Here is a 22,412-nt window from a genome sequence, read left to right as displayed (position 1 = left end):
TACTATTATATACTTTCATAAATGTAATTTTTAAAGGCTGCATAATATCCCAACACATACATGATACCTTATTCCACTTGTTAGATTTTTCTTAACTTTTAACTATTATAAGTCTTGCTAAAATGAGTATTTTGAAACATAAACCTTTGTGCACATTTCTGACTAGTTAGAAGAAATCCCCAAATGTGGAACCAGATCAAAGAGTATAAACATTTTTAGAAATTTAAGACATTACCAAAATCCTAAGTGAACTAATTTTTTTGGAGATTTTTACAACATATCTTGCAAAAGCATGACTACACGGAATGTTGCAAAATCAGGGCTGGAAACTGCTGGGTCTGTCAGTACTAGAATGTGACCAAGAGCGGTTCATCACACCCTGCCAGGTGAAGGTGTGTGGGTGAAACGTGACTAAAGCAGAGTCGTCTAAGTAAGTCCTCGGACCATGAAACCTCCAGGATAAAATATTTGACCTTTCAGTTACTGCACTTTGCTCTAGGTTAAAGTGATGAGTGTTTTTGTAAAGCTAAATGTGCTCTATCTCCAGGCTACACCTTCCTCCTGAGACCCAAAAACAGACATCCAGCTGTCTCTTTGCTACCTCCCCAGGGGCATTTCTTAGTCATGTCCAGTTTAGAGCACGGTGACAGTCTCTCTCAAACCAGTAAACGGGATCGTTGTCCACGCAAGTGCTCTGGGAGCCACTCCGCCCCAAATTGCTGTTGTCCCCCTAGCACAAATGAGGATTACCTATTCAAGGACTCCAGCAGATGCCTTCCTTCTAAATGGTCTCTTCACACCCATGCTTGTCCCTACTCAATCCACTATCCACTGCTGTCAGTCATTTGTTAAAATGGAAACCAAGTTCCCGTCTAGCTTACCCTCCACCCCAGTCGGCTCCCCACTGCGTGAGAACACTGCCGGGCAGATCACCCTACTCCTCTCCCCCTGGCTCCCCGCGTGGGCCATCTGACTTCATTCAGCTGCTCACACTTTCCCACTCCAGGCTTCATACCTGCTTCACACATCTGGAGTCTGGAGTGCTCTCACCACCTGGGTATCTCCCCTTTCTCCCTAGGGTGTCATTTACACACCACTTCCCTGTAAGCCTCTCTTTAACTCTACGGACGGGAGGAAGCCCTCTTGTTCCTTGCTTCCAATGCAGCCTACGCATGACATCAGGACTTCACAGCACTTGCTACACTCCGATTATCTGCAATTACTGGTTTAATGCTTGTATTCTATGACTGGAAGTTGAATAATGCATGCATTATGCTTGTTTCACCTATGTAATCCAGCACCGTCATATACAGAGCTAATGACTTGACTGATTCTTAATGAAAATAAGCATGTGTTACACTTTATATAAACTGGATTGATTGAAAGCCACCATTGAAAACAAAAGTTATGTTTTATTTGAATTTTTGTATTTGCACTAAATATGCCTTTCCCTGTTTTAGTAATTTGTTATAGTTAGCTATTTTCAATAATTCCCCTAACAGTTAATGAAAAAGTCTGTATTTAATTTTTCATTAATTAGTATGCTTGGCAGATTTACATTCAAGCCATCCTGTTTCTAATATGTTTAAACTGATCAAAAAAAATTTTGGAAGTAAAAGAAAAAATATTTATTAATACTATGAATTTCCAATGGTCAAAATTTGATTTTTTCTCCCTTTATTCAAGTCAGTGTATGACTTTTTGGAAATCAGAATTACATTCTAATTTCTGCAGAAATAGCAAAGAACTAAGATACTTGGCATTTAGCTCCAAAAATAAAACCAGCAGAGGGAGCATAAGAACATAAAACTAGTTTCCTAAGTCCCCATGGATTAGTAAATGCTATGTTTGGCCTCTGGGTATGACTATTAGGCCGATTCCATCATAACCCATATTTTTATATGACCTTCTGTACTATAACCAAGAGTGCTGGGTGAATGGTTATGACTCTGTACATACACCAAAGACTTGTCTGCTTCTGAGTTTGGATCTGGACTGATGAGACCCTAAAGATCACTGTAACGGATCTAGGTTCATCTTAAGGTCTATGTTTGGGAGGTAGGGGAGTGAGGAGACTAATCTAATCCTTACAAAACCCCTTTTTCCAGAATTGTGTCTGGCCAAGCTTGCGACCTCGCAGGGCCCAGAATGGGTCTACTGCATAGGAAGAGCTCGACAATGTTTGAATCCCCATAGAATCTCTTAGAGGTCCTTGCTCCAGCTTTAAATAAATAAGTTGTGCTGTAGCCAGACTGGCAATGGGTAGATACTACTGCCAAGAATAATGACAAGTTAAATATGTGACTTGATACATTTGTCTTCATGTTAGTGACCTTTCTGGGCCATGTCTTGTCTTCCTCAAAGACAGCTCATGATAAAATCACACGAAAATGCTTTAAATATTTTAAGAAAGACAAGACACAATGTCAAGGTAACATTTTATATTAGAACTAACTCTCAAGACATGAAACCCTTGGGCCCCATCTGGTTCACCACACAGCGGTAAGCAGTAGCTACTTACCCTTTTTTTCTGACCTGGAGGCAACAATACAGAACTCAGAGCACTCCTACCAGCCACCACATGGTGAACTCCTGGCCACTAACGAGCCAAAAGATCAGGCTCAATACCACCTCCGCCAAACCAAATCTGGGAACTAGCCAGTCCATCGCCAGGCCTGCTGAGCTCATTGCATAAATGTTACCTTCGGTCTGTCTACTCCTCGCTTTCCATTACCACTGCCACGTTTTGAGGTGCTGGCTTTCCGATTACATGTCCTACTCTACTGCCAGAACTACCTCTTAAAATCCGATCAGGTTAACGTCTTTGCTTAAAACTCTATAATGGTTTTTTACTGACATCAGGGTAATGCCTCAGTAATCCGAACTGACTCTAGCTTCCTTTCTGGCTGTCCCCCACCTCCTACTCAGTGTTCTAACCAAAAAGAGTTACTAGAGTTGCCAAGAGAGCCACACTTGCAAATCTCCACGCCACCATGCTGGTTTGCTCTGCCTGGAATGTTCTTCTCGCTTTTTCATGAACTCAACACTTACTCCTCCCCAAAGATCTTAAATCAAGCAACATCTCCCCTAGGGAGGCCTTCCCTGATTAACTCCCACTCCCACCCAAGCTAGGTGCCCATTCTGTGTTCCTGGAGGCACGCGGTACCTGCTTCCCCACTGCGCTCGCCACCACGCACTAGGATTACTGTTTAGCTTCTGTCTCTCTCACTGGGCTGTGTAGAATTTGAGGACAATGACTGTGCCTTTATTTCTGTGATTGGGAGCACTGGCTGAGATCAACTAGGGAGGTGGGTCCAGGGCAGAACTCACAAAGAGACCACAAAGGAGATGGGAAAGAGCAGTTGGGAGAGGCAGAAGAAAATGAGGAAAGCACGTGTCACAGAAGCCCACAGAGGGCAGATACAAGCAGGAAAGAATGGCCATAATGTAAAACACTGCTGAAAGGTTTAAGTAGGACATAGCTTAAAACACGTCCACTGGATTTAGCAGGCCACTGGCCACCTGTGAGGGCAGTTTAGGCAGAGTGATGAGACAGGCCAAATTGTAGGTGGCTGGAAAGCAAATAGGAGGTGAAGAATTTGAAGCAGCTGGGAAAATGATATTCTTTTAAAAAAGCACTGCTATTTGCTACAACATAAAGTTTAGGCGGAGTGAAAACAGGCAGTCACAAAACAACAAATACTATGATTCCCCTCATTGGAGGTACAGAGTATTCAAAGTCACAGAGACAGAAAGTGGAAAGGTGGTCACCAGGGGCTGGGAAGAAGGGGGACATTAGTGCTTAATGGGTATAGAACTTCAGTTTTGCAAAACAAGGTGAATGTACTTAATGTCACTGAGCTTGCACAGTTAAAAATGATTAAAATGATAAATTTTAGATTACATATATTTTACCACAATTTTTTTAAAAAGGACAAAGCATTGCTATTAAGAAAATAAGATAGAAGTTGCTACAACAGGACATGAAATTGAGAGGGGTTTTATTTGTTTTGTTTGTTTGTTTTTAACAGAGAGACAAGAAACTTTAGCATGTTAATAAATTGAGAAGAATAAGTTAGTCAAAAGGGAGAAAAGAGAAAGACTTTTGGTGTGGAGACCCTGAGGAGACTGAGCCTGGGGCCACAGGACAGGGCAGAAGGGCAAGAGGTGAGGAGGGAACAGAGGAGAAGTTTGCCTGTTGAGGAGGGAATACGGGTAGACAAGAAAAATATTTTTTTAAAAGCTTCTATCTGATAACATCTACTTTTCTTTGAATGAGAATGATGGGGGATGGGAGGAGGGGTTTGGGGAGAGTGATGAAGGTCTGAGAAAGCTGTTGAGGGAAATGGCAGGAGTGTACTGAAGATCTGTAGAGGGTCTATTACCAAGAAGGAAGAACAAGGGGACCCTGAGCTGAGCATGTTGGGAAGCATGTGGCTGAAGTGACGCACCACTGGGAAGGAAGGAGAGATGGGGTGGAGACCTGGGGAATGAAGGATCAAGGACCCGACTTCTCAACAAAGGCAAGAGCAAGTGGGTTTAGGGAAGTGAAAGATTACAACACTGAAGTTAGCAGTGAAACACAGATGTTTAAGATTCCTGGCTAGGGTATAGGTGGCTAAAAAGAGAAATCCGATCAGGAGGACCTGGGGCCCAGCCACAGGGGATGTTTCTGTGTGTCTTTCCTCCCAAAGGCAGCGATAATGCAGATGATCTTTTAAGACTCTTTTCCCCCCGGTTTCAATTTTCTCTTTAACTGCATTCCTTTTTTTCTCTTTAGAAAATCCATTATGATCTAGGTACTATCTCATTTTACATCCTCATTCACCTACTTTTATTCTTATTATGATGTCTAAACTCAGCATTAACCTTGAGCTGTACTAAACTATGGGTTGGTTATCTGCAGAAGATGCAAAATCCCATTAGGATTCATGAAAACAGGCAGTGACTCACTCCACAGAGTCAACATCACATATTAAAAATACTAGTAAAAATTTAACTATTATCACCTACTCAAGTCTTTTAAAAGTTAAGAGTGGATATTTTATATTACCTTGTTTAAATGAACCTGAGGAGACCAGTAACATTAAAAGGGCCTTGGGTTTTAAACTGAATAGAACCCAAAAGGAAGGGAAGTTAAAGAGGAACTTGTACCTTTTTATGCAACATGGCTACCCATGATAAACATAGATTTCATTTCATTCGTCTTGGAATTGGGAGTATCTCTTGCACACCATCTCCTTGCTCCATGGATGGCAATGACAGACTGAGGCAGCTGTCCAATGGGGTTTGTACAGTTGTCATACAGTCTCAAACAATGTCTCATTAACATATGCCAACATTGGCTTTCTCCAGGGCAACATGATAAAGAATTAGTCACCAACATTTTCAAAAAAGATTGGTTCTTCTTTTGTCTGGATCGATGAAGAAAATTTTTGACATTATATCTTACTGAGTCATTCGGAAATCAGTTATGTGTATGTGTATCTTTGCATAAACCCAGAGAGTACCTTGTCACTTTCACAACATGTCATATGAACACCAGAACATGCAGCAGGTGCTAGCTCACTGGAGAGCAAGTAGCACATGGAGATTTTGCTTTCAATCCCACCTGTATGTCCTCTGAATGTTGTGATCAGGGTGCAGTTTTCTTGCTCCAGTTTGAGGATGGTTACTTGGCCTGAATGGTCACCAATAAACACATGCCGGGTTTCAACATCGAATCTATCATGAAGCATTAAGGATTGTTTCTCAAAATCAAGTGGAGGGATTTACAAAAATAAATAAATGTAAAAAGCAATGTGCAAATCCCCTATGAGGAAAACCTGGACATAATGCTGCAAGATACAAAAGTGGATATAACAAAATGAAAGAAAGACACAGTTTTATTGGACAATATGACTCAACATGATAAAGATGAAATGATAAATTTAATATAATCCCTATAACAATTCCGACATGTTTTCTCCTAGAACTAGATATGTTAATTTTAAAGTTCATACAGAAAAATAAATAAGAAGAGCTAGAAATACTCTGAAAATAAATAGTAATGTGGTTACGTAATAGGGGAAGGCTAGCCCTACCAGATATTAAAATATGTTATAAAGTCCCTTTAATTAAAGGTGTGGATTTGGTGTGTATATAAACAAACAGACCAATGGAATAGAATAGAAAGTCTAGAAAGAGACCCAAAAGCATACAGAAATTTGCAACACGTCTAATAAAGGTGGTTCTTCAAATGAATAAGGAAAAGATGGATTAAAAAAAGGATACTGGCACAAACTGGACAGTCATTTGGAAAAATAAAATAGGCTCTGTATTTCACATTATATACCAGGAAAAATTCCAAATGAATTAGAGATCTAAATGTAAAAAATTAAAAATATAAGTTCTAGATGGGAGAGTTCCTTTATAACTTTGGGGTGGAAAACACTATTTATACTCAAAAACACAGATGACAAATACTATAAGCAAACCTTAAAGACAAACTTGAAAAAATATTTGCAACTTATGTCACGAAAGGCCCAAATCTCTAATACATAAAAAGAGCAATCAAGAAGAAAAAGATCATAAACTTAATAGAAAAATAGGCAAAATTTATGGATGGATAGTTTGAGAAATGAAAAATGGTGCTGTGTAAAAAGGAATTGACTTAGTAGGGCTCACTGCTGTCCTTTGAAAGGCTGTCTATGAGGCTGCCATGGCACCTGGGAACTTGGATTTCAGGAGGGTCCCCGCTATTAACAGATGAGAGTGGCTCACTGTGCCCTAACTGTACAAACAACATGGTTTATGCCAAACACCTGCTTTCCTTCTGGGATTCTGGAAGTTTGGTACATGCCAGGCAGAGGCTGCCAACAGACAGTGAACAGTATCCAGTAAAAATCCAAGGTGCTAAGTCTCTAGGGAGCTTTCCCTGGTGGATAATGGCTAGCAATCCTACCTCCAGAGACCTATCCCAGAGAAACGCTGGCAAAAAAAACCAAAATGACACATGCCTAAGGCTATTTACTCTATATTACTGCAATAGCTAAAATTTAAAAATAACCCAAAAGTCCTACAAAAGGAGACTTACTGAATTAACTATGATACGTCCATGCAATAGAATACAAAGCAGCTGGGGAAAAAAAGACCTCCATACCATAAACAAAGTGACATGGAGTAACTTTCAAGATATACTATTATGTGGGAAAAAAAGCCAAGGTATGTAAGAGTCTATATGCTATACTACTTTTATGTAACAAAGGGAGGAAATGCAAAGATAAGTGTGTGTGTGCTCATATTTAGAAAAGGAAGCACTGGAAGGATAAATTGAGCTCTAACAAAAAAGGCTGCTTATGGAGAAGGGAGAAACAGCTGAGGGGACAGGAACAGTTGTGGACTTCTCTTGTTATATAATTTCCACTTCGCAATCTTGTAATTATTTTACACATTAAAAATATTTATAAAATTAAAAGGAAAAAAACCCCTCAAACTGATAATAAAATTTAAAACAAATAAACCTAACTATTGGTGATACAGCCATGTAGTTAACATAAAGATCTCAAGTGACTTCAAAACACAGTATTTTGACTGTAAGTATAATATATTCTAAGGACAGAGAGAACTGCAAAGAAATCTAAAATGTCATTCAGTAGTCTTGTTATTATAATATTACTATTATTATTTTGAAACAATTTAAACATACTATAGGATAAGTAAGGAATTATGTTGTTTTAGGAACCAAGATTTTCAGCCCAAGGCAAAAGAATCAAGTACAAAAATGAAGTAAAAATCTTCTAATGTTAAATTTGAATTGGAAATATTATATATACTGATTATTTTTTTAAAAAAATATACACATATATCTCCTAGCTTTCTCTGAATACAATATCTCACTAAAAGAAGCAGGTGACTGCAGGGCTGGGACAGGAAGGTACAAGATGAGCTTAAGACAGTTGTGCCAAAAAGCAAGGAAGCTCTCAGAGGCTATGGGTTGTGCCAAAAAGACAGAGGAGCCAATATGAATCTTACTGGCCAAAGATGAGACAATATGAACATTAAAAAAAAAAAAAGCCAATTTATTAAAATACACTTAATATATTATTAAACAAACTCTAAGACTTTATAATGATGTTCAAAATAATAATAATAAAAGATGCCTATTGGAGGTAACCAGGACACTAAATTTCTATCTGAAAATGAGCAATTAAAAAGTAATAATTAAGAATTTATGTTGCTTTTCCTGTACTAATTGTATTTCAGGATAATCAAAGAGCCCTAGTTAAATGAGGTAAAGTTCTACTTTATAGCAGAATTCCAACTAATACATGTATAAGAAATGACAAGATTACAAAATCAACATTTTGCAATGCCAGTGGAAGAACTGGTTTAGGCAAAGATCAGCAATGGATGAAACCATGAAATGAAAGGGTTATGGGAGGACTGCAATGTAGGGAATGGCTGTCACCAGCTGAACCACTAATTAATCTTGGTTTCACTGAAAGGGTGACAATCCCACATACTACGTGCTTCCTCCTATGAAGCAATATGGAACACAACAGCACAATTACTAAGTGTCTTACCAAAAATTGAATCTGAACTGAATGAAGATTTCAGAGGCACTTTCAGTTTACAGAAATGTATGGGATATGGGTAGGTAGAGGAAAAGGTTAAATGACAACATGAGGAAGCAGAGATCAATGCAGCATGTGGAACTGACTGTCTATAGAAGAACTGCCTTTACAGTGGCATTAAAAGAAAGGCTGGGGTCACTGCTCTGGATTGAGAGATTGAGGAGATGTGACAACCTTACTCAACTGTGGGCTTTGTTTGGATCCAATTTCAAACAAACCCACTGCAAAAAACCATTTTAGAAACCATTAAGTGAAATTTGAAAATTGATTGATCATTTAACAATATCAAAGACTATAAATTTTTAGAATAATAGCACTGTGGTTATTGAAAAAAATATCCATAATTTTTAGAAGTATGTAAGAATGGAATGACATAAGGTCTGGAATTTGCTTTAAAATGCTCCAGGAAAAAGAGACAGAAAGCAGAAAGGGACAAAAGAATCAATAGTGGATCTGAGTGATGAGTATGTGAGTGTCCATTATACTATTTTTTTCCAATTTGGTACATGTTTCGATATTTTTCATAATATATCTTTTAAAAAAGTAAAGAACAAGGCATAACAAATTCTCCCTGTCTCAAGAAAAGTTATACTCTACAAACAAGTAGATATATCTAAAACAAAATTAAGATTTATATGGAACAAGATCACCTTAAATTTATCTTGATTAATTATAAGAACACAGATGAAAAAACATTTATTTTGATATACAACAGTCTCTACAATTGCAAGAAAACAATAGAATTCTCTAAAAAATATATATGTATAAACTCAACTACAGTTATTTGGAAGAAGGCTGAAATAAAACTGTAGTACAACCTCACAGCCAGAGTGACTGGCATTAAGTATGATACGAGGAAATATGAAAAATCAAGATAATAGCTTTTCAGTACTCTCCTTGAATATGAACAGATCTAAGAGACTATTTGGTGGAAAGACATTTTACTACATAGGGTGACATCTTGAAACTACCTCCAACATGAATAGCATCTTAAAATGAAGAGTACTTGGATTATTCTTGTGGAAGCATGAAACATGTGATCAAATCATGGTCAAATGACAAGACTGAAAGGTGAGGCTAAAGTATTCACAAATTTACAGACTATGAAGGGGGTGAGGAAGTAAACAGTTCTATTTCCTAGCACTGACCTGCAATGGGATCTCTGGGAGATACTGCCATCCTGCTGTACCCAGCCATGCAGAGGACTCGCCGAAAGACTGATTCCTAAGCCATAGTCCTGGTGCTTCCAGGTAACAGTCATGTGACCTCAAGAAAGTCACTAAGCTATCTCAGCTTCTCTGAGCCTTAGTTTCTACATTGTGAAAATTGAGAATTAGGTCTTTTTCTTTTTACTTCATCTTACTGTTTTGATGAACAAAATAACATGTAGAAAAATCTCAGGGACTGCAAATATAAGTTATTCTTTTTCCTCTCCTTCTCTGCCTTATTATTACTACTGTTATTGTTGGTTTTATAGTTCACTTAATATTTGAAGCTTCATATCTTTAGCCAAATCAATGAAAGATTTTGAGGTTATTCAGAAATTGATAATTTAGTTTGTAAACTGGTCAGTCTCTTTGTCTTCCTTTATTTCTCTACTTCAATTTTGGTTGTTTTCATTGCATATTTACTCTTCAATAAAAGGCCTGAAAAGAAAGAAAAATGTTGAATTTAATATGATTCATTCTGTCACTTGTTGGCTTGGGTGAATGGCTGTCTGAGGTGGAGATGGTCGAGAAGTAGTTCATGTGTAGAAGTCTCTTATCTAGACCACTAGTGTTCACTAGTGTCCAAGATCTGCTTCTTCCTTCCTTTATGAAAAAACAAAACAAATAAAAAAACCCAAAACAAAACAACAACAACAAAAAAACTCAGTATGTGAGGTAGCAGAAAAAGAAAGAGAGGTGGGGAGTGGAGAGTTTCCATGAGAAATGTGTTTAAAAACTTGATTTTAATGTGAACTCCAATACTGTATGGGCTGCCTGTTAACAATCTGTGCACCAGGCAGCTCCCAAAGAAACACCTCCAGCATTGGGAAAGCCACATGGTTCTTGGCTGACGCTCTGGCAAAAGCAGTGCTGTTATGCCATCAGGGTGCAGCACTGGCAAACCACCAGGAATGTATGTGCTCCCAGGAGTAAGAGTTAGCACTGTGGCTCCAAAACCAGAGCTGGAGCGATGGAGCTGGTGGAGGTGAGCAAATCTTCTGGAAGGGCCTGTCTCTCTGTAGTACTGCAGCTCCTCTTTGCCTGAATAGCAAGGTTAGATTGGACAGTCATGGATGCTGGGAAATGAAGCCACAGGCTTCCACACATACACAAGGGCTTCTGGAATCCAATCACACAGTTTTTTATGCTGGGTAAACTGCATGGTGCAGCCAAGCGAAGCAGCTGAAAAATGAGGATGACTCAGAGATGCCTGAAGACAGTCAAAGACCACCACAGTGAAGACAAGTTCAATTCTGTGTATTTGTGTTTCATTATTCATTTTCAGATAGTCTAAAAAGTAAACTTCTTAAAGGCAAGATCGGTATTTTTTCTATATTCCTTGGCTTGGCTAATGATATAGGAGCTGGTGTATTAAGAACAAATTATATCGGTGCCATTAGTTCTGCTCTCAAAGGGGTAATGAAGTATAATGGGGAAATAGTGGTCCAAGTAGAAGACCTGGGTTCTGGCAGTGACTTTGCTACATACACCTGTGCGGAGAGCCGCACGTAAGGCACGTGACCCTCTGGGCTTCAGCTGACTCATCTGTAAAATGAGTTGAGTGGATGAGCTCTAAGGGTCTTTCCAGCTCTAACTCTATAAAAATTATTACTCTATTGGCAAGAGGGATCATGTATTTCAATTCAAGCATTAGGCTTGTCTGAACTGGCTCTTAGAAAGTAAACTTTAGAGTTTCTTTTATTAACAGGTGGCATCACCCTCTCAAAGACAAGGTGATCCTGTTCTCCATTCCTTATTGCCCTGGCTTCTGGTCTTCTTGGTAATGTGCCACTTTGATAACCATCCATAAAGGCCATTCTTAGTTTCTTCATCTTGCCCTTTCAGCGAGGAAAATAAGCGTGACATTAGCCTATACATACAAAAAATACAGCTACTGCCACACATCCACAAAGACACAGCAAAATACTTTTTCAAGTTGTAGAGAATCACTGAATAGGCATTTTACAAAAGAGATAAAATCTGAAAGCAAGTCTTACTATTTCTGTCTGCTTTGGCTGACAAACGATCTATTTCCATCTATTTCCTCCTTTGCCAGAAAATGAAGAGTTCTATGTTTTTTAAATTAAGAAAGCCAAGGCTCCTCACTCCTCTCAATGGTAGCATCATCTACATAGCCTTCATACTTGTCAAGCCCATGCTCCCTGGAGCCTAGTGAGGACCACTCAGTATTAGCAGGTGCTCACACAGAGCACCTGGACCCTAGAAACTTGGGAGAGAGGAATTAACATCATTCTACGGACCCTGGAAAAGTCTTGTACCTGGAACAAAGCCCGTAACATGGTAGCCTCTCAAATGTTTTTAAAATGAATAGGAATCCTGTGGTGCTTCTGCCAGGCACCAATGGGAGTGTGCACAACCTTACTATCTATGTACAAAAATAAAAGACTGTACTTCAGTGATGGTTTTATCTCCACGTTCCATAATTCCTTCCGACAGCTGAGGCTCACAGTCTGGGCCGAGTCCTATCTAATGTCAGACTTTGAGTCATGGCAGAACGCAACCTGCTCAGCAGGATCTGTTATTTTAGGCGAAAGAACGAACCTCACTTTACTCCTCTTACATGAGGGTTTGCGCATTAGGAAAGTCTATGAGCATCTTAATCAGTAGGGCAAGTCAGCAAATAAAAAACTTTCAATTTGCACATACCCCAAATTTTCATGAAAGAAAGAAGCCAACAGCTAAGTTCCCACCAAGGAATCTGGTCCAGCAAAGGATACTGCAGGCCCGAGGCCACAGCACTGGTGCGATAACCTCCCAGGCGCTGCCCGCTCTCAGAGCAGTGCCAGGCAAATTGCTTGTCCTGTCCTGTGCTCAGCACCCACTCCAGCTCCAGGACAAACAGGATCATCGTCACTCTGCTCTGATGCGCTGGAAACCAAGAAAAAAGAAAACAACCCATAAAGTATCCTAAAAGAGGCTGGTAAAGCATGGGACACAGAGGTGCAGGTTCTCTTCTCCCCACTCCCAAAATAAACAAAAACAGCCTAGAACAGGGGCTCTCATCAGTGGCTGGGATGTGCCCCTGTAAGGGGTACATCTAAGTTTTTATATGACTTTTTAAAAACGATCCATTTCTTCCCACTGCTCTTTTTTGTCCTGCCTCCATCAACCCAAAAATTAGTACCTCAGAGGGATCCCGTTACTGAAGGGCCTGGGCCACTACTCTGAGACATGTTAGAGCTGCTGGACTAGAAAAATCAGATTCAGTGTGACTACAAAACACATTAGAAACAATGTTCTTGTAACAAAGTCACTGGAGTCATTTTATCTAAGCTTAAAATAAGTAAGGATGATTACTCTTCTTTGGATAAAGTCTGGCTGATAAGTCTACAACAAGGTTGTACATCAATTTTCTGGAAGACATCAAACGCTTAGAGAGGAGGATGGAATTAGTCCCGAGTGCTAAATAAAAGAGGATGAAATGTCTCTTACGTCAAACAACACATATGTGTAGTCATGACAGCAATTTTCCCAGGGCTGCTCATACACAAGAACAACATCATCACAGAATTACTGCATCACACGATTTCAGAGTTAGAAGGAACTATTCATGTCACCATCCCCATCTCCCTATTTTACATATTTTTCATTTTCAGGGCAAACTGGGGCACAATAAAGTTGAAGAGCTTGGACAATGTTTCGTGGCTTCTCAACTACCAAATAAAATCAGTAAAATATTTGCTTTCGTCTTATTACACAGTTCTAAGGGGTGAGGTAGAGGGGGTCTGTGGCCACTGAACAGAGCTGACAGGAATAAACAAAGGCTGGCATACTGGAACCTGGACCTCACTAGTCCAGTCTGGTGGGTGAGGGTAGACTCATCATCAGTGCGATGCACTGATAGAGAAGACATGTTTTCATGTTTTGATCATGAAAATACACAGTATAGACGGATCAATGCAGCTCCATCGGCAACAACAACATCACCTGCCAATTTCTGAGTGCCTAACAAGTGCCAATACTTAAATATATGATCTCAGTTATTGTAATGACCCTACAAAGGTGGGTGGTGTCCTTCTACAGATACAACCTGTCCGTGGCAAGATGACCCTTTTAGATTGGCTATCAAATAATACAGTCAAAACCAGAGTAAATACCCCCACAGAGAAGTCATTTCAACAAATGCCTGATGTTTTAAAATCCGATATTTTAAGCATGGAGAATCTAAAGGGATATAGAAGGGGTACAGAAGCAATAATATTATGACTTCTCTACAGTGAAGATTTGCCTTTCAGCATATCAGCCACCATCAAGATCAAAATGTCTTTAACTGAAAGATGTGACTTCTTGGAGAAACTCTTTAAGATCTTGTCATGTCTGTGTCACGAGATGTCTAATTCAAGTTCCATCAATGATGGAATAAAAACAAACTCTCTAATGGGTCCAGGAGCACCCAAGTATATTTTAGGCAGAAGGTGGCCCCCAGAACTTTGCCCCTTTTTCTCTTAAAGAGGCCTCTGACCCTATCACTTTCTAAATCCAAAGGGATGAGAGTAGCCCAGAAGATATGGGGTGTTAGCCCTCTGAGCTGCCATTATGTGCCAGAGGAGGAGACAGAGGCGTAAAAATGTTATGTGACTTGTTCAAAGCTGCACAATCAATGAGTGATGAAACTAAAATTAAAATCCTAGTCTTTCTGCCAAAGCTGGTTCTCTTTCTCTTTGTCAGGCTGCCTATGACTACTGAAGAAACAAAACAAAAATCCAAAACTCAAACATATACTGTTTCTCAGGTGACAGAATTCTTTTATTAAAAAAAAAAAAAACCCTTTAAAGAGCCATACATATCACTAAGTGTCTAAAACCTGGGCTTGAAGCTTAACTATATTCTTGAATAGGAATGGTGAGAGAGGACATTCTATCTTGATCCTGATCTTAAGGGAAAGAATCTATTTTCTCAGAGTTAAGTATGATGTTAGCTATAGATTTTTTAGATGTTTCTTTATCAAGTTGAAGAAGTTCCCCTCTATGCGTAGTTTGCTAAGAATTTTTATCATGAAGGGGTGTCAAATTTTAACAAATGCTTTTTCTGCATCAGTTGATATGATCACACGATGCTTCTTCTTTAGTCTTTTGATATAATGGATTATACTGATTTTCTAATGTTGAACCAGCTTTGCGTATCTGGAATAAATCCTACTTGGTCAGGGTATATAATTCTTTTTATACATTGTTGGATTGACTAGTATTTTTTGCAGGGTTTTACATCTATTTCATGAAGAGACACTGGTCTGTAGTTTTCCTTTCTTGTAATTGTCTGGTTTTTGTTATCACTGATTTTTAAAAAAATGTTTATTGAGATAAAATTCACCATTTAAACCCTTCTAGAATGTATGTATAATTTAGTGGTTCTTAGTATGTTCACAATCTATGTTGTGCAATCATCATGGAAAATGTTCTATTTCCAGAACACTTCCATCATCCCCAAAATAAACCCATATCCTCAACTCCCCCTTCCCTGGGCAACCACTAATTTACTTTCTGTCTCGACAGATTCTTCTATTCTTGACATTTCATATAAATGTAATCGCACAATGTGCAGTCTTCTGTGTCTAGTTTGTTTCTATTAGCATGTTTTCAAGGGTCATCCATGTCATAGCATGTATTAGTACTTCATTCCTTTGTTATGGCCAAATAATAATTCATTGCACAGATATACCACATATCCATTTAACCATTCATCCACTGATGAACATTTAGGTTTTCATTTTTTGGCAGTTATGAATAATTTTGCTATGAACACTTGTGTAAAAGTTTTTGTGTGACTACAGGTTTTCAATTCTCTTGAGTACACAGCTAGAAGTATAAATATTGTCACAAGGTAACTATGTTTAACTCTCAGAAACTGACAAACTATTTGCCAAAGTGGCTTCACCATTTTACATTCCCACCAGCAGTGTATAAGGGTCCCAATTTCTCCACATCCTTGCCAAAACTAGTCCCCCTCCTATTTTTGAGAGGAATGAGTATTTATTGAACCACTGAACTATGTTTCAGGTACTATACTGAGCAATTTACAACTGTAACTTCTTTTTTATTGTGGTAAGATAAACAAAATGCAAAACATATCATTTTAACCACTTTTAAGTGTATGATGCTGTGGTATTAAATACATTTACATTTTTGTATAATCATCACCACCATCCAATCTCCAGAACTTTTTTATATTCCCAAATAGAAACTCTGTACCCGTTAAGCACTAACTCCCCATTTCCCCTGCCCCCGCCTCAGCTCCTGAAAACCACTTTCTGCCTCTATAAATTTGACTACTCTAGGTACCTCATTTAAGTGGTATTACGAAGTATATTTGTCTTTTTATGACTGGCTTATTTCACTTAGCATATTATTTTCAAGGTTCTTCCATGCTGTAGCATATGTCAGAATTTCGTTTCATTTTAAGGCTGAATAATATTCCACTGTACGTATATACATTTTCTTCCACCTTTTAAATATTGTAAATAATGCTGCTATGCACATGGATATACAAATAAATATGTTTGAGTCCCTGCTTTTATTTTCTGGGGGGTATAAACCTGGGATAAACCTCACGTGGTCCTTTTTATGTATTGATGAATTTCATTTGCTAAAATTTTGGTTATATTTCTTGCATTTATTTTCATGGGGAATGTTGGCCTGTAAATTTCTTTTCTTGCAATGTCTTTGCCTAGTTTTAGTATCAGATAATGCTGACTTCATAAAATGAGTAGAGAAATCTCTTACTTCTCCAATTTCTCAGAGTTTGTATAGAGTTTGTATTCTTCCCTGAATCTCTGGCAAATCATTCACCAGTAACGCACCTAGGCCTGGAGTTTTCCTTGTGGGAAGATTTTAATCATAAATTCAATTTCTTTAGTAGATACAGGGTTATTAGGGTTATCTATTTCTTCTTGAGTGACCTTTTGCAGTTTGTATCTTTCAAAGACTTGTCTGTTTCATTAAAGTTGTTAAACTTATTAGCATAAAGTTATTCATAATATTCCTTATTTTCCTTTAAGTATCCCTAGATCTATAATAACAGCACTTCTCTCATTCCTGATATTGGTAATTTGTATTCTCTCTCTCTCTCTCTGTCTCTCTCTCTCTGTCTCTGTTAAGTCTGGCTAGAGGTTTATTACTTTTATTGATCTTCTCAAAAAAGAACGCAGCTTTGGGTGTCATTGATTTTTTCTCTATTTTATTTTCTATTTCATGAACTTCTGCTATGACCACTCTTCTGTTTCCTTTTTTTCCTCTTTCTGGTTTCTTGATGAAGAAGCTGAGGTCACTTTTGAGGCCTTCTTCTCTTCTCCCCTTATGTACTGCTTTAGCAGCATCTCATGAATTCTGATACTATGCTTTCATGTTCACAGTTCAAAATACTGTTTGATTTCTCTTTTTTTTTCTGTGACCCATAGATTATTCAGATGTGGGTTATTTAGCTTCCTAGTATTTGGAGATTTTCTAGAGATCTTTCTATTATTGATTTCTACTTAAATTCCATTTTGATCAGAGAACATTACCTTACATGACTGAATTCCTCCAAATTTACTCAGACTTGTTTTATGGCCCAGAATACGGTCTACGTTGATAAATGTTCTGTGTACATTTTTAAAAGAATGTATATTCTGCTTTAGTTAAATGTAATGTTCTATAGATGGCAACTACAACAAGTTGGCTCTCTGTGTTATTCAAGTCTTCTATACCTTACTGATTTCTGCCTGCTTATTCTATCAATTATTGAAACGTTCTATCAATTATTGAGAATATTAAATTTCCTGACTATAGTTATGAATGTGTCTATTTAGCTTCCTAAAATTTCATGAAGTTTTACTTCCCCTTTTCAAAGTTATGTTTATTAGGTGCATAAACGTTTAGGATTGTTATGCCCTCCTGAGGGATTGACCCCTTTATCTTTATGAAATGATCTTTTTTATCCCTGGTAATAATCTTTGCTCTGAAACCTACTGTGACTAATGTTAACAGAGCAACTCCAGCTTTCTTTCAACTAGTGTTTGCATAGTATGTCTTTTTCCATCATTTTATTTTTTACCTACTTATGCTTTTATAGTTAAGGTAGTTAACTTATAGGTAGTTTATATTTGGGTCTCTCATTTGCATTATATCTGATGGTCTTGTCTTTTAGTTGGCTTTAGATCATATACATTTACTGTGATTACTGATAACTTGGTTAGGTTTAAATTTACTATTTTTCCCCCCATCTGTTCTTTTTCTCTTTCCCTCTTACTTTTTTCTTGATTAACTAAGAATTATTTTATGATTCCATTTTATCTCCTTAGTTGGTTTCTGAGTTGTAGCTTTTTATTATTTTATTGGTTGCTTTAGGGCTAGTAGTATACATCTTTAATTTACAGTCTTCCTTTAAGTGATACTATATCATTTCATGTATAGCTTAAGAACTTTACAATAGTATACTTCCATTTCTCTCCACCCCTTGGCCTTTGTTCTCTTATTGTCATACATTTTAAATTTACATATATTACGAACATCATGCTCTTTTGTCATTATTTTTAAACAGCCAATTGTCTTTTAAAGAGACTTGAATAATAAGAATAAACCTTATACAGTTGACTCTTGAACAACATGTGTTTGAACTGTGCTGGTGCACTTATATGTGGATTTTTCCCAATAAATATAGTCAGCCCTCTGTATCCATGGGTTTCACGTCTGCAGATTCAACCAATCACTGATCAAAAATAGTATTTTCGATCTTCAAACTGTATTTTATTGTTCTGTGCCATTTTATACAAGGGGCTTGAGCATCCGTGGACTTGGATATCACTGGGCCGAAACCAATATTCTCACAGGTTCAGAGAGGGTGACAGCAGTTCTTATCATGAAATTCTTGTCACGTTTGGTGTTCTATCTTCATTCTTTTGTGTAAATCCATACTTTCCTTTGACAGCACTTCCTTCCTTCCTGAAGGATGTCCTTTAACATTTCTTTTAGTACAGGTCTATGGATGGCAAATTCTTTCAGTTTTTCTATATCTGAAAAAATTTTTATTTCACCTCTATTTCTGAAAGATATTTTCATTGGGTATAGAATTCTATGTTGGCAGTTCTATTTTTTCAGTAATTTAAAGATGTTGTTCCACTGACATCAAATCTATCACTTCACTAATTTACTGTGTCTAATCTACTCACTAATTTTTCGTATCTAAAAATTCTATTTGATTCTTTAAAAAATTTGCCTTTTTTTTTTAATAGGCTTTTTATTTTCTTCTGGTTTCTATACCTTCTCTGATTTTAAAAAATATTTTAAAAGATGTAATGGTTGTTGGTCATTATTTAAGATTCTTGGCACAATTTTTACATTAACTTCCTAATTTGGAGCTTCTAGTACCACACAATTGGTTTAAATCTGTACTCCAAATCCAAAAGTTTTCTTTTTTTATAAACTGACATATAACATTGTATTAATTTAAGGTGTTCAACATAACGATTTGATATATGTATATATTGTGAAATGATTACCACAAAGAGTTTTGTTAACATCTATCACCTAACATACACTTTTTTTTCTTGTGATAAGAACTTTTAAGATCAAAAGTTTTTAGTTAGGATTTTGATTTATCATGAGAGACTTTTCCCTTCTATCCAGATTTGAGATGAGCAATAAATTTCCCTGTGATTTTCTGAGCCAATTAAGTGGAGAGTTTTGTTCCTCTCTTTTTCATGGGGTTATAACCTTTTATGGATTTCAGCTTTATATGGAAATCTCAGTTGCATTTCCCATCTCACTCAGACCCTAGGCCTCATCTCAGGTCCCCCAGCTGAACATTCATGCAAAAGCTTCTAGCTATTAGTGGCTCTTTTTATTTCTGCAGGACAACTGCAATGTCAGGTCATATGTACAGCACTATGAGCTTTGTGTTTTCTCTTTGCTTCTAGCACATAGGAATCTTCCTTTTGTTTCTTTCATGAGCTTAGCAGCGCTGCATTAAAAAGAGCAACAAAAAAACAAAAGAAAGTATCATTTTACCATTTCTTTAGGTGTTTGTGGTGAAAGAGTTTATTCAGTCCTTTAGTTATCAATTTTTTAAATAAACCTCTTATAGACAAAATGGGAACAAATGAGCTATATTTTGATATGTTACATGTATATCCACCTGGGTGGATATAAGAGATCCAAAGAATAATGGCATACAAAGAGTGGTTTCTAGTGATACGATCATCATTTTTGCATCTGTGAGGCCAATCATTATTTTTAACAAAGACATAGGGATGATATATTTTAGCATTATACATTTAAGAAAAACACAAAACAAAGGGAGAGTTAATAAATTTGATGACAACTAGGATTTCGAAATATCTTGATAAGCTAAGATGATGGACTAAATAAAATGAGATGATAACAGAATGTGAAGTCAAGCATTTAAGATAAAAACAAAATAAAACAAAATAAAACAAAACAAGAAACAGCTTTAAAAGTACAAGAGATGCAGCCTAATAACAACTCAAGTGAGAACTGTTGAGGTAGTTGAGTTGACTGCTCTGCATGAATCCAAAGTGTAAAGTGGCTGTCACCTTAATATTAGAACAGTGCCCAGGAGATAAAAGAAATAAGATTTTGTACTTATCACATTATATATGTGTATTACCTCTTATTGTGTAACAAATTACCCCAAAACTTACTGACTTAAAACAGTAAACATTTGTTATCATAAATCTTAGTGCTGCTTTGCCTGGTGCTTCTGCTGAAAAGTCTCTCACATGATAGAATGAGCAAGGTGTGGGATGGGGCTGTGGTCTCATCTGAAAGCCTGACAGAGGGAGGATGTGCTTCTAAGCCCGCTCACACAGTTGTTGACATGATTCAGTTCCTAACAGGCTGCTGAATGACTACGCAGAATGAATGAGGTCAAGAGATTTGGATGAAATGAGCTCTAAGTGTTATAAAGTCCACCTCTAATGTTCTGATCCCATGACACTGTTGGTCTGGATAAAGAAATCCTTAACAAAAATTACTCTTGATCCATATGATGAAAATGGCCTATGGTATGCTGTCAATGCTGAAAGACATAATAAAACCATAATTCTCTCCCTTAGGCAGTATAATCAGACTGAGCCTTTTAAAACATTTAATGAAATGAGCCCCATTTCATTAAGAGTAAAGCAGCTCACTCTTAACACTGGCCCTACCCTCTATGTCTCTTGCACTGTTTCAAGGCAGTATGGTATATAGCAGGAAGCCAAAGGACAAAGGCTGTGGGTTCTGGTGTCACACTGACCTACCTGGCCTGGCTCTGCACTTACTAGATATAGGGCCGTAGGCAGGTCACCTAACCTATTTGGGCTTCAGCAATCTTAATCCTAAAACTAGGATAATATTCACTTCAGAGTTCTGTTTTGCTCCCCCTGACTATTGTAAAGTAAAGCCCCTCTTATGACAGTGGAAACCATCAAGAAACATTTCAAGGTCTAGGTAAATAAAAACACTGCTCTCATTCCTACCTTGATAGTTTTTCACAGGAGTCATCTTGTTATAATCTTCTGATAAAATAAATTCCTGTAAAAGAGAAGAAAAATATTAAGCAAAAAGAAATTCTTTAAGTGAATGGTTATGTTTCAGTAAAACCAGATTGTGTAAAGCAAACATCACCGCAGAATTACATCTCACATTAGTATTTTGCCAATCAACTTGGCATTTTTGTGCTTCTTTAAAAGTAATAATCATAACTGTGATCCAATGCAATTATCATAATTTTTACCTATGACTCGAAGCTGATATTTGGCGTATGCATGAAAAGAAACTGCATCAAGTTCAGAATCCGAATACTGATGAATTTTGAAGATAAACCTGATTTAAATTACTTTCCTTTCAATGATGCCATGGCTGAAATTTTGCAAGGCTCTGGCCAGTGACCAAATAGATGGCAATCCTCTACTAGGGAAATAAATATTTTAAAGATTTATTTCTAATATTGGTAACTTTCGCTGTACTCTAAGCTTCTTAAGGCTGCATCTTATTCTTCTCTGTATCCTCAGGGCACCTGGCACAGCACCTTGGCACAGTAGGTAATTAATAAATGCTGAATAAATGAATATGTGAAAGGCACCTTTCAATTTGATGAGATTAGTTTGGGTGTCAAATTTATTCAAAATCAATTTCTATATGACACATTGTATATATTCTTTGAGGGGACACATGAAAGGTGAGTGTGTGTGTGCTTCATGTATGTCATTCACCTCACTTCGTCTCATCACGTAGGCACTGTATCATCTCACATCATCACAAGAAGAAAAGGGTGAGTATAGTATGAGATATTTTGAGAGACGGAGACCATATTCATGTAACTTTTATTATAGTATATTGTTATAATTATTCTTTTATTATTGTTGTTAATCTCTTATTGTGCCTAATTTATAAATTAAACTTTATTGCAGGTATATATATAGGAAAAAACTAATATAACACAGAATTTAATACTATCTGTGGTTTCAGGTACCCACTGGGGATCTTGGAACATATTCCCTACAGATAAAGGGGCACTACTGTATTATAAAGCTACGTTAATTATATATTGAGTTCTTTAAATTAGGAATAATTTAGAAAATATCTTAATATGT

General features: G+C 37.3%; 1 protein-coding gene across 2 annotated transcripts in view; it reads right to left on the bottom strand.

Moving 5' to 3' along the window:
• Positions 1–22,412, bottom strand: part of WDFY2 (WD repeat and FYVE domain containing 2) — a 159,219-nt gene that overhangs the window by 27,905 nt on the left and 108,902 nt on the right. For both annotated transcript variants that reach the window (XM_023536685.1, XM_011370336.2), the window contains exons 4-6: positions 21,297–21,351; positions 12,562–12,712; positions 5,612–5,724 (exon numbers count right to left, since the gene is read on the bottom strand). In XM_023536685.1, the coding sequence (XP_023392453.1) occupies positions 5,612–5,724; positions 12,562–12,712; positions 21,297–21,351 (319 nt within the window). The remainder of the gene's footprint in view (positions 1–5,611; positions 5,725–12,561; positions 12,713–21,296; positions 21,352–22,412) is intronic.

Source organism: Pteropus vampyrus, unplaced genomic scaffold (assembly GCF_000151845.1).
Source record: "Pteropus vampyrus isolate Shadow unplaced genomic scaffold, Pvam_2.0 Scaffold167, whole genome shotgun sequence".
In the NCBI taxonomy this organism is placed as follows: domain Eukaryota; kingdom Metazoa; phylum Chordata; class Mammalia; order Chiroptera; family Pteropodidae; genus Pteropus; species Pteropus vampyrus.
This window is presented reverse-complemented; position numbering and strand designations above follow the sequence as displayed.